General features: G+C 41.1%; 1 protein-coding gene across 1 annotated transcript in view; it reads left to right on the forward strand.

The window, feature by feature from the left end:
* The window catches only part of EGLN1 (egl-9 family hypoxia inducible factor 1), a gene marked incomplete at its 5' end in the record, with an annotated part of 28,123 nt that extends 19,119 nt beyond the window's left edge, over positions 1-9,004 (forward strand). Inside the window, 4 exons of the mRNA XM_079550597.1 lie at positions 4,060-4,179; positions 4,705-4,841; positions 6,233-6,300; positions 8,264-9,004. Of these exons, the coding sequence (XP_079406723.1) occupies positions 4,060-4,179; positions 4,705-4,841; positions 6,233-6,300; positions 8,264-8,328 (390 nt within the window). The 3' untranslated portion in view covers positions 8,329-9,004. The remainder of the gene's footprint in view (positions 1-4,059; positions 4,180-4,704; positions 4,842-6,232; positions 6,301-8,263) is intronic.
* Positions 9,005-15,911: the final 6,907 nt, after the last annotated feature.

A 15,911-nucleotide genomic window follows, 5' to 3' on the forward strand; every position in this document is an offset into this window, starting at 1 on the left:
TCTCCATTTTATTGTTTTGTTTTGATTTTGTTTTTTAATTTTCCTGGAGGAATTTTATTTTACTGTGTAAGTAGTATTTTTCTCCCTTTCCTATGAATTTATTGTTAGTGCTTGCTTCTTTTAAGGAATGGTAGGCTTACTGATACCCAGCTGTAAGAGGAATAGGAGAGGAGAGGAAGAAGCTTCAGTGTGTTTACCTGCAGCTCTTTTCTTTATCTAGGGGTTAGGCTGTTGTACTTGGTGAACAAGGCTTGGGATGCTTCCCTTGGAACTCACACATTCTGCTGCACTGCAGTGCTGTGTGTGCCAGTCAAATGTCTTATCTGTGCCTCTTTACAGAGTGAGCAAAACTGCATGGACAATGAATTACTCCTTCTGTTGCCTTTGTTACCTTTGGCGCGTTAAAGATGGCAATGCATAGGGGAAAAAAAAAATGTTTTCAGTTCTTCTGTTAACAACTTAATGTTGCTTGTTTAGGATGATAACCTACAGTTCGTTTTTCAGAGTTGAACCCTTGGAAGCAGAATGCGTGTGAATGAGCGATCAACAGCTGCTTAAGTGTGTGATTAATTTTGTTTGACAGACACAAGTTGTGCTGATTGCAGAGCAGCGAGGGTGCTTTCATGCTTTTTCAATTACTCATAAATTCTAGAGGGTATCTTAGGACAGCTCTCATGTGCTAGGCATGAGTGCTCAGGCGGAGTGCTGCTGGATTAAAGGCTAACGCTGAAAGTGTTGTGCAGAGCAATGCATTGGTGACTTCAGTTCTGCACGAGTATGAATGTATTTACAATGACCGAACACTTAAAAGCTGTAGAGTCTGAGGAGCACGAAAGAGGAGACCTTGTCTATTATGAAAATGGAAGCAGTGTCTTGAGTCAAATTGCCTGGTAACTTTTATGGGAGAACCAATAGGACAGATAGCTTTGTTTTGAAGAGCTGACACCCTTATTGTTTTGAGCATAAGAATTTTAAGGAATTTTGGACATTCTGATCTCAAATGCCTGTTCTTTTTTTGGCTGCCATTTAAAAATTCAAAAAAAGTCACAAACTCCAAATTTCCCTTTTCCTGACATACATATTTGCATGTTTATGTATATGGGAGAATAACAGAAAAGTACATGATTTCATTATTTGCATGGTAGCTTTTCCGTCCTTTCCCACAGAAGAGAAATGTGAGTAATTTTGCAGTATGTGCCAGTTTGATGCCAGCTCTCTCTGCATTGTTTCACAAGGCATTACACTTCACATGTCCTGTAAAAAGTTGGTTACTTTCCTTATCACAGTTCAGTTGGAGAAAGGGAATTGTCACGCTAACTGGGGAACATACATTGTGCTGCACTGGCTGATGGGCCAGTTTGTTTGCTTTCCAATTCGCTGCTAAAGACTGAGTCATTGTTACTGTTATAACAAATGCATATTAGATAACTTATCGCTGCAAAACTCTCTCTTGCAGTTAATGATAGCAGAAGTTTGAGGTTCCAAAGCCAAAAACAAGTGCATTTGTTGTTGTTTTCTTACAGTGTCAGTGACAGACTCAGAAGGTACAAAACACTTCTAACAAGAAATATGGCTGATCTCTGTGTTATGCTGACAGCAGCTGATGTTGCCCCCAGACTTTCCAACTGCTGGTTTGCTCTTTCCTCAGCAACTTCAAGGTTGGAAAAAAAATAAATTAATTAATAGGGTGTTTGCTAGAAAGACTTGGAATCTGCTTTCTAAACTTCTAACTCTGGGGTGTTTCAAGTCACTGACAGATAGGTCATTTACATGCCTGGAGACATTTCCATATCTGAGTCTGACTCCTCGTGATTTCAGAGAGAATTGAAACTGCTGCGGCTATTTGACCTCCATCTTTTCTTCATTCTGGATGAGTTGGAGCAGCTGCTTCTCATGGGTGTAGACGAATGACAAATGTCAGCCTTTGCTTTTCTCAGTACCTCAGCAAAACTGCAAGTTCTTGTCTTGTTAGGATTGCTGTATAGACTTGGCTCAGCAAAACTCAGGATCTGTGTCCAGCACTGTGTGTGTTCCACAAGAGCTCAGCAGGGACGCTGGTCCGTGGACCTTTCTTCAAGAGGGTTTGCTTCAGTGGAAACCAAATACCTTCCTTTTCCAGCCCAGCTTCTCTTTGTTTTGTTCCTTTTTTTCTCGCTAAGAGAGGAAATTGCAGAACCCTTATTACATTATTTGGTATCTTAAACTCACTGTTTTGATTTTGTGGGTTTATCTTCCTGCGGCAAAACTGATAAGTAATGGCTTTGTCAAATAGGAGGTCACATTATTTGATATATATATATAGAGTGTTTACATAACATGAGAGCTGTAATGATGACTACACCGTGGTTACAGTAAAGGAACTGAGAAGCTGAAATGCCTAACCTTAAAATTACAAGTATATTTAAATGTTGTACTTCAGAGTACTTATACTGCAATGCTGTATCAGTGTGTTTAGTTCTCTTTCACGTGAACAGAGTTTGGCAAACGTCATGTTCTCTTAGGTCCTAGAAACGTCTACCAAAGCATTGCTTTTTCTCTTATTACAGTATATCTGTAAATGAAAGTTTAAAATGTTTGCTGCTATAGCAATATCCATTCTGTTTACAAGCTGTGTACAAATATTTTACTGTTTGAGCCTACTCAGAGCAATTTCTTGGAACTAATGCAAACTAGAAAGCTTTACTTGTTACCATTAAGAAAAGAAAAAAAGTTAAATTTGGAATATAAAAGAAAAAAATGCACTGATACTCTTGACTTGAGATAACTTTGGTTTCCATTTCCACAGTTAGCATTTTAATTGGAAAACTATTTTTGATAGTTTACAGAAGAGTGTTATGGATGAAGGTTGCAAATCTGTGTGGATCTAACTTCATATTGTAACAACCAGGCTAAATCTGCACTGGTATCATTGAGTTCAATTTCTCCCCCCCCCTCACCCCAAAACCAAATATTCGGTGAGGTTAATAGCGTATCAGATTTTTGCTTTCTTGCATTTCCCTGAAATTCTTGTTATGGCTTTTCGTGGAAGTTATATTGTCTCTGCAGATGTCTGAGTACCGTGATGGCAGGGTAAATGTGAAATTCCTTGGCCAGGGAAACTTTGTTCTGATCTCTTTCAAAAGCCTGGAATTATTATCTTTTCCAAGAAAAGTCTGAAGATGGGCAGACATGCTGTTCCACAAATGGGCTGTGCTTGCAATCTGAGTCCTGATCGAGCTGATCAGACCATCAGTGAGCAGCATGTCCGGTTTGTTTCCTGTGCACATGCGAGTGTCTGGATTCTAATGAAGTATTGAGTATATGAAGTATATAAAATCACTTTGCAGTTGTCTTTCCATCCTCTTGGACAATGCGGCATAGGAATTTGCATAGGTAGAAGTACTACTGTACTGGAAATGGTGTAATGTCCTTGGGTTATTAGATTTCACTTCCGGTGCATCTTTTAAATTTCTCACTTCTTGAATCAAAAAGATGTTTTTGTTGTATCCTTTCAACAGGGATTCAAAGGCCTCCAATGTACTGTGGAAAACATGACCAAAAAAATGCACTTGGAGTAATTGAGAAAGATGGGCTAATTGTGCTGTCTTATAAAGCATCCTAAAATAAAGTTTTACACCACTTTTTTTGCAGAGAAACACTTTGCACTAGAAATGAGGGCGAGAAAAAAACCACAACCAAGATGTAAAGGATAGCTGTCCGTGAACTTGAGTCTGGAAAACCAGTCTCCATCTCATGAGAAGCATTAATTATGCATGAGACATCTTCCTTCTCCTGTATCATAGTCAAGGGAGCCAAGTCTGACTGTTAGCCACAACATGAGAGCGGCCCCACTTGCAATATGTTAACAGTGTTCCTCACAATGTGTTTCATGCCTTTGTCATATATATCAGTTTGTGTGCTATTCTTACCTAGAAAGAAAGCTTAGACGTAAAATAAAAAAATGTACTGCTATTTCTAGTTCAATTTATGTGTTGCTTATGTACAGATAATACAGATAAAATGTGTGCTTTTCCCCCAGCGGAAAAAGATTAATCATTATTTTTGCTTCCTTGACTGTAGGCCATGGTGGCTTGTTACCCAGGCAATGGAACAGGATATGTTCGCCATGTTGATAACCCAAATGGAGATGGAAGATGTGTTACGTGTATATATTATCTTAATAAAGACTGGGATGCCAAGGTATGCAACTTCTTTCTATACAATTTTACGTATACTTGCTAATGTGTCTTTGCTGCAGGGCTTTGTACACATTCTTTCTTCTGTCTGCCTAGATGTATTCCTACATTGCGTTGACTTGGATGTCCTTTTGCCTCTGATTCTGCAGTTAGTGAGATGTTCTGTAGATGAGGCATTTATTTTCAAAGTGTCAGTGTCATTCAGATCAGCACATATCTTTATATTATTGTGGATAAGAGGTTTGGAATAGATAAGTATTTATGGCACAGTTTGAGTGGTCTAAGTAAGAATTCACTATTGGTGGTTTAAAACTCTCTATAGATGTGGTGACTGACTTGTTAATAAGGATTATCCAAGCATTTCAGTGATTTAGGTAGATTTGGCAAAAGGATATAGTTAACTGGGTGTGATAAAGGCTTTAATTTCAGCTCTGTACATGTGAAATATTTTTAAATGTGATATGTGATACTTTGAAAATAATGTCTTGCTATATACTTAATGCATTGGTTTTAAACACTTAATTTGTAGGTAAGCGGAGGCATCCTTCGGATATTTCCAGAAGGTAAAGCCCAATTTGCTGACATTGAACCCAAATTTGATAGACTGCTATTCTTCTGGTCTGATCGCCGCAACCCTCATGAAGTACAGCCAGCATTTGCTACAAGGTAGGTCTAATGGGCTCAGATACATTGCATGATGCAATGGTGAGGGAATCCCAATGAGAAACAAATGAAATCATGAATTATGACCTGATCCTAGGTCTCTGGATGTCGAGTTCTGGTTGTACTATGGCAAAAAATTTTGTTTTTTCTCTTCTGGATGGTTGATTAGAATTCTGCTGTGCTGCTGAGTTTGTACCCGTGTTTTATCACGTATTTTGGAGAGAACATGCTCTTAGCCAGGGTAGGTAGGCCGTGGTACTTGAAGCACCAGAAATTGCTGAGCGTGTACTCAGTAGAGCTGGAGAGGCCCGTACCTGGCCCTGCATAAACAGACCCTCCTGTAACCTAGGAGTATTGTCTGTGTTACTCAGTAATGGCTTTATATTGTGTTTTTTTTCCCCATTGTCACTAGCACAGTACTGTGCTTTTTAAAGATTGACAGGGTGCTGCAGTTTTATACCTGCTTGCCCTGGGAAGGAAGTAGGTGGTAGCAAATGGTCAAGTTCCCTCTCCCTTCAACTCTACTGTTGGATTACTTTGGGAATAGGGGGAGGGCTGGAGATCAGTAATAACCATCAGTACGTGAATCTCTTCTTTTTCTTTGGAGTATTTTAAGGGTTCTTCCCAGTTTGAGTCACAGATGGAACTTGAAACCCCTTTTGTTATTGTTTAGGGGAGATGATAATGCTAAATGTGCATGCATTCACTGCCCGACATCTTGAGTAAACACTGACAGATTGTGTTAATAGATAAATCATTGGAGTTGTTGGTCCAAACTTCCTGTTGCACACATAGCACTGAACATTAACTAGGGCACTGAGATAATGCAAGCACCTCTGCAAGAAGTAATTTGAAACTGCAGTCTGCAGTCCTCTTATTTAGAGCCTTTCCCAACGCTGCAGCACTCTCCCTTCCCCCTTCTGTGCAGAGGGTGAAATGCCGTACACTAAAGCTCCTTAATGTCTTTTCTCAATAGCTGGCACTTCATACTTAAATCCTCTGTGGGCAGTGGAAAACCAGAGGAGCTGTGTAAGAAGGGGCAGTTAATTTTCCCTTATGGCAAGTGTCCAAGAATCATTTCTTGCAGTGTGACTCAGCAGTGGACTTGACCAAGTGAAGCTGAAGATGAGGTCATGGGGCAGAGTGATTGCCCAGTTTCTGGGCAACAACTGTAATAACAACTCACTGGGGGAAAAAGTACTTACAGTGTCAGCGTCACCCTTTCAGTAGCTATTCAGACAGTGCGTAGTGCTTGCTTTCTCTTCATGAAGGTTTTCTTCTGCTGAACTGCAGAAGTATGGTCTCATTGACTTTTTTCATTAAGTGCTTCACTGTAATGTTTTTCCTTACAGTTCAGGATTTTAATTTTTTTTTTTTTTTATCATTTTCCCTAGGTACGCAATAACGGTGTGGTATTTTGATGCAGATGAAAGAGCACGAGCTAAAGTAAAATATCTAACAGGTAAACTCTTGTCAATATCTCCTGTTTTTTGGTTGGTTGTTTTTTTTCTTTTTTTTTTTTTTCCTGGAAGAATAGCTGAGCAGTCCAACCTCATGTCCTCAGCCCACCTTCTACACAATAAGGGGGAAAAAAAACCAAGGCATAATTCATCTAGTCAGGCTTTACAGGGATGGTGACCCAGTGGCTAAGCTGCTAGCCCATGACTTAGGAAATCCAGGTCAGCTCCTTGTTCTGCGCACACTTCCTCTGGGATCTGAGGCTGGTTGGGCTTTTCGAATGGGGGATGCGGCCTCTCCCTGCCTGTGCCACTTTGGTAGGAGTGATGGTTAATAAATGCACCACAGGACTGAGCGCCATGTAAGTCCTTCTGATGGGATATGGCGATCTGACTTGACTAGAATCTCTGTGTTGGAGAAACAAAAACCTAAAATTAAAATCTGTAATCAAAGAACGAAGTGACTTCCTCCATTTTCAATTCCATGTATCAAGCATCTGTTTTCCTTTTCTGACTTCTCCTCAAGAGGAAGCTGATCTAATTTTCCTGTTCAAATTAGCATTATAAGGAGAAGTGGTTTGGGACTTTTGTCGTACTTGTAAACGCATCACGATTTTGTTTGCTGTGATAAGAACAAAGAACAATCAGGTGTACGGCAGGTGCACATATGCACAGCATATTTCTCACAGGTTTCACCAATCGCTCTGAAAAAGCCGATTTTTAGACACGTGGGCCCAGTCACTTCCAAATCAGATTTTGTACACAACTTTTCGGTGCCTGGAACACTCCTGTAGTATTGGGGCTGCAGTTCCACTGCCTTGTGGTGCAGTCATGGCTCAGTGCCTTTTGGGAGCGGTCAGAGTAACGCTGCTCCTGCCTGGCTTACACGGAAGGACAAGAAGCCAAGGGGCAGGGGTCGGGGTGAGATTGGGGTGGCAATGGCACTCCCAGGCCATGGGGAATGCTGGTGACGCATGCCCAGCCCCGCGGGGCTCTGCGGGAAGTGTGTCGGCGCTGGAAGTCAGCCCCCACACACATGTGACCCTGTGCCTTATAAAGCTGACAGAGAACAGTCGGAGCCATTTGGTTTGTCTCCATACAGCTTTGGCTCCTGGAAGCAGCTTGGGTGAGCAGGAGATCTGCCCCCTCCCTCTGCAGTGTCTCCTCCTCAGCTGCAGGGAGCAGGAAGGAAGGAGGAAGCTTTAATTTTGCTATTGGTTAGGTCTAGCACAGGTTCCTATTACCCAGTTATTCCTATTTATCTCAATCGCAGTTTTATTTGCAGTTAAAATTGCGGTGTTTGTTCTTCATCTGAACTGAGAATCGTACAAGAGTCTTTGTATTTTTCATTGATATTATAGTTATAAAAGAGCATTCAGGTTTTGGCTAAAGCCACGCAAGTATATGTGAATTTTCTATGGGTATGGAATATTGTCCGCTAGTGTTTTCATTGGGTGTACTTGTCGTTATTCAAGTTAATCGTAAGGACTGAAATGCTGAATTATTACTATTGTTATTATTATTATTAGCATTGAGTCAAGTCTGATGTTGCATTTAAAAAAAAAAAAAAATCCTTCAGTGTTTCTTCACAAAGATGAATACCTAGAGACTCTGGATATTCTCATCCAGAGTAGTGGACTGCCTCCTTGCATCTGAAAAGGCTGTTCTTATAGGTTTGTAAAGGTTGAGGTAATTAATTTCAAAACTGCACATGTGACTCAAGTATCCAGCTTTCTATTTGGCAGCCAATTAAATGCCTGCTTTCAGAGGTTACAAGTAACCACAGCATACTGGCTTTCCATGCAGAGCAGGTGCACAGAAATATGCATTTGGATGCATCACATGTACTGAGTCATCCTTGAAGATTCTCTTAAAACTAAGCTAGAAGAAAGTGGTGCAGCCGTTCTGTAGATCATACTTTGATAAATGCTGAAAAATAATACTGGATTCCTTTTTGTTTTTCTGCAGGTGAAAAAGGTGTGAGGGTTGAACTTAATAAACCTTCTGACTCGGTTGGGAAAGGCGTTTTATAAGCCTTTGTTTTAGCCACTCCTCTTGCTATTCTCCCTGAGAAACCTTGATGCTATCTATTAACTTTTGAATGTGAATAACAAGGTAAAGGAAAATCAACAACAAACCAACGTTTTAATAAAGAAGCATACAGTGTTTCCATGTTGCATCAAATAGAAGATTTTTTTGACTGCTGAAGCATTGTACTATGTGATTGTCACTCCAGGCCTGTGACTGCTTATGTGAAGAAGATAAGCAATCAGTAAGGAACAACATATGCATCTGGACATAAACAAGTGCCCTACATAGAATTTGTTCATCCTTATATTTTGCCAGACCTGTCATCCAGCTGAATCAAATTCATCACTCCTTTTTTTATATGGTAAAAGTTTGAATTTTGGGTAATTTTTGTATGACCAGGTACAGTTTATCAAAATTGAGTCTTAAAAAAAAGAAAAACAAAAAAAAAAAAAAAGAAAAAAACTACAGTATTCTCCAAAATAACATGAATCTATTTTTGTAAAACTGTTCATACTGTTCTCCTCTGCCATGAAAGACCTAATGTAAGGGTTGCCAGTAACTGATAATCACTTTAATAATTTTCTTTACACCTTAAGTCAGAGAAGGAGCACTTTAATTACCAGCTAAAAACCTGATTGTTTTATATCATATCTCACACTAATCTTAACTTTTAAAGATTGCTGCTGTATTGTTTTTTGACTATGTCCTCTTGAACCATATTAACAGAAGCAAATCAATATCTTGCTACTAGTAACATTCAGTTTGTGGTTTTGTATGTTGAATCTACAGAGGGGAAGTTTCGGTCTCTGTTTCTGGTTTTGTTCTGTTTTTATTTTGTTTTGTTTTTAAGTGACTGGCACTAAGTGAACTTGACACTATCGGTTGCTGTCATTGGCTTTGGGGACCTGGTAAATACCATCAAGATACAAGAACATACAAGGGCTTTCCTAGGCTATTAGAGGTACCCAGAACCTCCTTGTGTACTTTACAGAAATTTTGAGCTTTCTCCCTTTTCTAAAGAATACCTGCCATCCCCCTTTCCTTTGTATATAAGTTAACAGAATATCTAAAACTCACTTTTTAAAAAAATGTCCTTTCCAAATGTTGCTGTCCCATGCAGTCTTTAAGTAAGTTGACACCTTGATCTATCATATAGTGTCAAGGAAATGGTCAGCACACTGAAGGTGAAGCGCATCACTGTAGGCTCCTTCTGCAATACATCTTTAGAATCTCACTGTGCTGAAGGATTTCCCCCCCAGAAAAACACTGGCCTCTGATCAACACTGAGATGCATGTTTAGTAAAAAAAAAAAAAAAAAAAAAACCTTTGCTTTCTTTTACATTGTTTTTTTTTGTTTGTTTGTTTGGTTTTTTTTTTTGTTGGAGAAGGGGACATCACAGAATAAAAGTGACATGCAGAAACTTAGGTATTTTAATTTTTAAGAGGTAAATGTTTTGGACACTGTTCTATTTTTTCTTTTCCCCACCCCCTCCCCCCAAGCTTTAAAAGCTTCAGAAAAACAAACCTATAAAAGACTGCATTCATACATATATATATATATATATTTATATATATATAGGAGCTAGGGGGTTGATCAACTTAACCCACTGCGGTTTTCTATCTGTCCCTTATTTCCTTACTTAGCCAAAACAATGTGAGTGTACAGAAATATTTCTGTATATACTACAACTTGTGACAATTTTAGCATCTGTATAGTTTGTATTCAATTAGAGACCTTTTCTATGGAAAGCTCAGTAATTTTTTATTAAAAAGATTACTATTGTTCATGTAAAACATGAAAAAAAGCTAATTGTTTAGTAACAAACTGACAGAAGGGGGAAAAATTCAGTATTGGTGTATCGATTAGGAGAACCAATGGAAATCCCAGTTTTGTTTTTCCTTTTCTTAACACGTTCTTGCCCTTTGCAATTCTCTTCCTCTTTCCTCGTTTATTCCCAGAAAAAAACAGATAGGATACCTTTACTGTAAGTGCCTCTGCCAACCTGGCCAAGGAGTGCAAATCTTCGTTAACTGTCTGGTCTGCAGTGCATTTAGACTATCAATGAAACAAGTAAAAAAGCCACCTCTTTTACTTCACCTTTAATACTTCGTTAATGGAGGTTCGGTTGGTTTTAATTTAGAAATGTACAGCATAAGCCTTTAAAATCATTTCAGTCCCACCGTAATTCAAACTTCTGCAGTTATACAGCGTATCAAATTCTAATCACGTAGGTTTGTGCTTGCCAGACAGGTTTAAAAAGTGCTTAATTTTACACTCTGTGTAAGTCATTACAATAGGGTCAACAAATCAGGTCAGCCATTTCTTCAGTGTCCTTTAGAAACTTTATTTCATGTCGGTTGAATATTCAGTCTTGAGCATCACCAAGCAGCTCCTTGTTTCAAAAATATTTTTTAAACTGTCTTATGATCTGTATGTGTCTAGTCCTGGTTAAAGACAAAGCTTCATAATGCTATTTTTATTCATGATGTTAGCCAGCTGTAAAATATGAGACCTTTATCTATAGCAGGCAAAGAAATTCAGGATTCATTTACAGGTTGCCTATAAAGTTGTGTAATTTGAAAAGCAGTGTTCATTATGAAAGAGCTCTCAAGTTGCTTGTAAAGCTAATCTAATTAAAAAAAGATGATGTATAAAGGTTCTTGAAAACAATGTGGTTATTTGTGATCTATATAATTTTTAGAAACCACTGTAGTAACTAGTTTATGAATGGCCCTGATGAAGTAGGGTATGTGGATTTGTGTTTTAAACCAGAGCAACTTCTGCTCTGGAGAATGATCTGTTTCTCTGAGCTGTCTTCATCACGTGGGTGCGGTGATCATTTTTCTCATTATTTTCTCCAACAAAAACAGCCCAAAGTTTAATCTGGTTGGAGTGACGACCTACATAGAGGCACTACTAATTTTTCACCACTTTCTGATACGTGCAAGAAACATAATGTGAAAGTCTACTTCAGAAAGGATTTATCATAGGAATAATCAAATCGAAGAATGGCTTGCATTGGAAAGAACCTTAACGATTAGCTAGCAAGTTGCAACCTCCCTGCCCTTGGCAGGGCTGCCATCCACTCATTTATGCTGCCTGCCAAAACTCCCAAGTGCTTTTCTGTAGGGCTGCTCAAAATGAATTCTGTTCCCAGTATGCAAATCAGGGACTGCCTCTACCAAATTGCAACACCTTGCCCTTGGCCTTGTTGAAGCTCATTAGGTTTCTGTGGGCTCATTTCTCGAGCCTGTCCAGGTTTCATGCAATGGCAACCCTTCTGTAGTGTCAGCTGCATCACTCGGCTTGATTTCACTCAGCACACTTGCTGAGGGTCTATGTCATTGATAAAGATATTGAAGAGCTCTTGTCTCAAAATGCACAGCTGGAAGACACCACTTGTGACCTGCCTTCACTTGGACATAGAGCTGTTGACAACAACCCCTCTGGCTAAGGTGGTTCAACCAATTATTTACCCACCAAATAGGCCATCATTCGAATCCCTCTCTCTCCAATTTAGAGATAATGATGTGGTGTGGGACCATGTCACATGCCTTGCACAAGTACAGGCACATGACAGCAGTTGCCCTTGTCCACTGAGGTCATCACTCCATCATTGAAGGCTACTGATCTGCCCTTGGTGAAACCATACTAGTTGTCTTGGTCACTTCCCCATCTTGTGTGTGCCTTAACATTTCCTCTAGAAGGATCTGCTCCTTCCTAGACACAGAGGTGAGGCTTACTGGCCTGTAGTTCTCTGTGTTCACCTTTCTTAGAAACAGGAGTGATGCCTCTTTCCAATCACTGGGGACTTTGTCAAACAGCCATGACTTCTCAAAGATGATGGAGAGTGGCTTGGTGACCATATGAACCATTTCCTTCAGGACCCTGTGATGCATGTCATCGGGCCCTATAGACTTGTACATTTTTGGCCTCATGAGATAGCAAGGTTTACTGGGAACTCTTCAGTTTTACATGGTCCCTAATCAATTTTGAGGCCTTTTGCAATGGTAGAAGAGTGATAGAGTTTACAGAGGCCAGCCCACACAAGATGCCACACAAATTTTCTATGCTTCCTCATTGGGCCTCAAAATGGCTGTCCAGTAATTGAGGAAGCATCACAGTGACTGTGCTTCTGCCATTGCTCCAGCTTGTTTGAAACCCCAGCTTGTTTGATTGTCTGTCTTGTGCTGGTTCAGTGGGAGTTCCTTGGGCCTCTGGGTGAGTCTGCCAGCCTTAGTGCACCTTCTGTCACACATGGATACCTGCTGGTCTCTCCTCTGCTCTGCGGCAATGGTTTCTGTCAGGGCACTAGGCTCAAGCCTAAGTGCAGGAGCACTAGCTGGTCCTGATATGGACTTACGTTCTCTTGAAATCTTTCCCTGTCTTCCTTTTGTGTTGAATGAGGAAGGAGACCTGTAGTGCTCACAGCCATTCTGGACAGATGTGATTTTTTATAATCATATTGTTGAGCACAACGTGTGGAGAAATCATTTTGCATAGCAAAGTCAAATGCTGCACCAAGGAACAGTGAAGTCTTTTTTTGGCTGTTGCTCAAAAGAAAGCCACTTGCAAATCTGACAGGAAGCGAGCTGACAGCCCCAGTGCTGGAGGCAAATATCTTATGCAAAACATCTGGACGTGCTGACCGCCTTGAGGTCAGGGGTGGAAGGACCAAATCTCTTAAGTCACACTGATAAGTACAATCGGACTGGGAAATACCACTTCAGTGCCTCCTGAATGCTTTGAAGAAGAGGGGAGATTGCTAAATGTCAAAGGCAAACTCAAATCTGAGAAACCAGAAACTAGCATGTGTACTTTGCCTGTAGGCATGCAGATGGCTGCATGCACTTGCAAATGCACAGTGGGAGTGAGTACTCAGCGGCCAAGACTTTGAAGAACTTCCTGGGACTCGCTTGGGTTTGGCTCTCGTCTGCTTTTCTGGGGGTGGGCGTGGATCTGCAGAAACTTGGGGCTTTCATACAAAATATTATTTAGCCTTTTTTGGGGAACGTGAGTAAAGCTTGAATGCGAGTGATTGCTGCAAATGCATCAAAGCCCGTTTGAGGCCTTACATCAGTGCAGAAGGTCTGCTGGCCGTGAGGTATGTGCCCTTCTGAACTCATGCCCCTGTCTGGTGGGGGGGGGTTAGCTATCAGAAGCAGGTTCAAGGTCCTCTGCTGTACCGGACAAAGCCAGTTCTAGAGGATTCACCTTGTTGACTTTTGCTGCCATTTACTCAGTTCCATCATGCTTTTCCCTGTAACTTTGAAGAGGAGTGAATATACAGCACATGTATTGCTTCCTGAGCAAAGATAGGCACAAGCCCAGAACTCCCTTGTGGGAATCGGTACTCAGAGTTGGCTCTAAAAATGGAAGGAGCAGATGAGGTGCAGATCACCAACTCAAGTCCATAGCAGGACAGGGAGGAAGGAAGGGTTGAATTAGAAATGGGAAAGCAGGGCAGGAAGAGAACTGAAGTATGAGACCAAAATAAAATGTATGGGGTGGGTGTGGGGAACATGGAACATAACCATGCAAAAATGTTATAGGTGTCTCCATGGGAGACAAACAAGAGAAGAGGATATGCTGCATGTTTGCCTCAGGAAAGGCAATTGCTGATTCATCCCATCTGCCTTTCTCTTCATGGGTGCTGTTGCGAAACATCATACTTTTATGTCTGAAGATAAGAGGTCTGAACATTCTACTTGAGCTGTTTCCTTGTCTGCCTTCCAGATGTGGACTTTGGGGAGCTTTTCCCTCTTATTAAAAAAACAGCTTGGGATTACATTTCTATTGGCAGTAGCTTGCGTGTTCTTCAGGACATCTTCTAACCTACTCAGTGGTGATAAATGCTGGGAAGGATGACCAGCTGTTTTAGCCATGAGCCCAGAACTACTGTCTTCATGTGGCTGAACAGTAAGTTGCATTGTGAGTCAGTATTTCAGTACCTAAAGACAGCAAGGATCGTACAAAGGGCCAAAAAAGCAGATCAAAACTAGCACAAGTCATGTGTGTTACCTTTCATTTCTCTGAGGACAGTGTGGTTCAAAACACTGCTAATATTTGGTAAAAGGACTCAGGGCTGTGTGTAATAATTAGATCTGTTTTCTGAGATGAGCGTGTAGCGGACACCATTCCTTCCAGCAGAGATGATACGCTGATGGTAAGGTTTCAGCTGCTACATAAGGCATATTTACTTTCCCTTCAGTCCTCCTTTCCCCAGCTACAAGATAATGATGGGCACGTGTTCTGCACAGTCAAGTTTTAATGAACAAGACCAAACCAGAGTCAATTAACTATTTGGACCTGAATTTTCGTTCTATTTAGAACAACTTCTGGTATGAAATTCCCAGTGAGGAAATCTATTTTACAGTAAAAATTAGACTTCACACGAGGCCATGGAAGTACAAAGTGCTGGGCTTTTTTTTTCCCTGCCCGATCATTTTCATTAATGACTCAGCAAACTTGCTCACATGAGCTGTTATCTGCATCGCATGTAGCTGGAATGCAGAAGTATCTCGGAAACCTCGTGCAGAGCTGGGGGGGAGCAACAGCGAGCAGCTGGGTCCCCCTAGCGTTGTCAGTGGCCCAAAGGAGCCTGATCTGCTTCAGCTTCCAGCGGCCAAAGGACTTGCTTCTCGGTTGTGCTGTTGGCACTTGATATGATAGCGGAAGCTGTTGTTTAGATAAGGTGAGGCAGCTTTACCTTGCTCTGTCAATGTCACCTGCAGCAGAAAATCCACCAGGGATGGGATGGAGGAGCAGAGAAACACAAAAACTAAGGGGCTGGGCACTGTATAACAACCCAATGCCAAAGACACTTGCCCAGCAGCAGAGACCTCCACTCCTCCGCCCTTCCTGAGGAAACCAGGCAGCATCTCTCATGGGATCTGCTCCAGGTTGGACATGAACTGACCACGACTCTATGAGTGACTCAGTCCCTGCAGTTTCATTTAGCATAGGAGAGCTCTGCCTAAGAAGGGGTTACAAGAAAGCCTGGACTAGGGGAATTTTAGACATCCTTCTCTAATCTCAGGTCTCCTCATTCTTTCTAGGGAATGATGGTGTCCGAAACATCTTCCAAAATTGCTCCGAATCACACCATCACTTACCGTTTGGAATGCTTTGGGATGACGGGTATCAGCCTTAAGTTGTGCCATGGGAAGTTCAGGTTGGATATTAGGAAACATTTCTTCTCAGAAAGAGCAGTGAGGCAGTGGCACAGGATGCCCAGGGAGGTGATGGGGTCACCATCCCTGGAGGTGTTCAGGAAATGTGTGGCTGTGGCACTGAGGGACTTCATTTAGTGGGCATGGTGAGGATGGGCTAATGGATGGACTAGATGATTTTAGTAGTCTTTTCCAACTTTAAAGATTCTATGACTACATCTTATGTGTCTGTTTTGACAAAAATGCACTTCAGGAACCCAGGGCCTGCTCAAACATTAGCAGTAAAATTTCTTGGGTGATGTCCTCTTAACTACACGAAATTGCCAGGGAAACATTGCCAGATAGCTCAAATAGTCCTTTGGGGTTTTACAGTGCCTGAAATACCTCTCACCTCCTACCATCAGGTGCTTTT

This window comes from Tetrao urogallus (assembly GCF_951394365.1).
Source record: "Tetrao urogallus genome assembly, chromosome: 2".
NCBI classification, from domain to species: Eukaryota; Metazoa; Chordata; class Aves; order Galliformes; family Phasianidae; genus Tetrao; species Tetrao urogallus.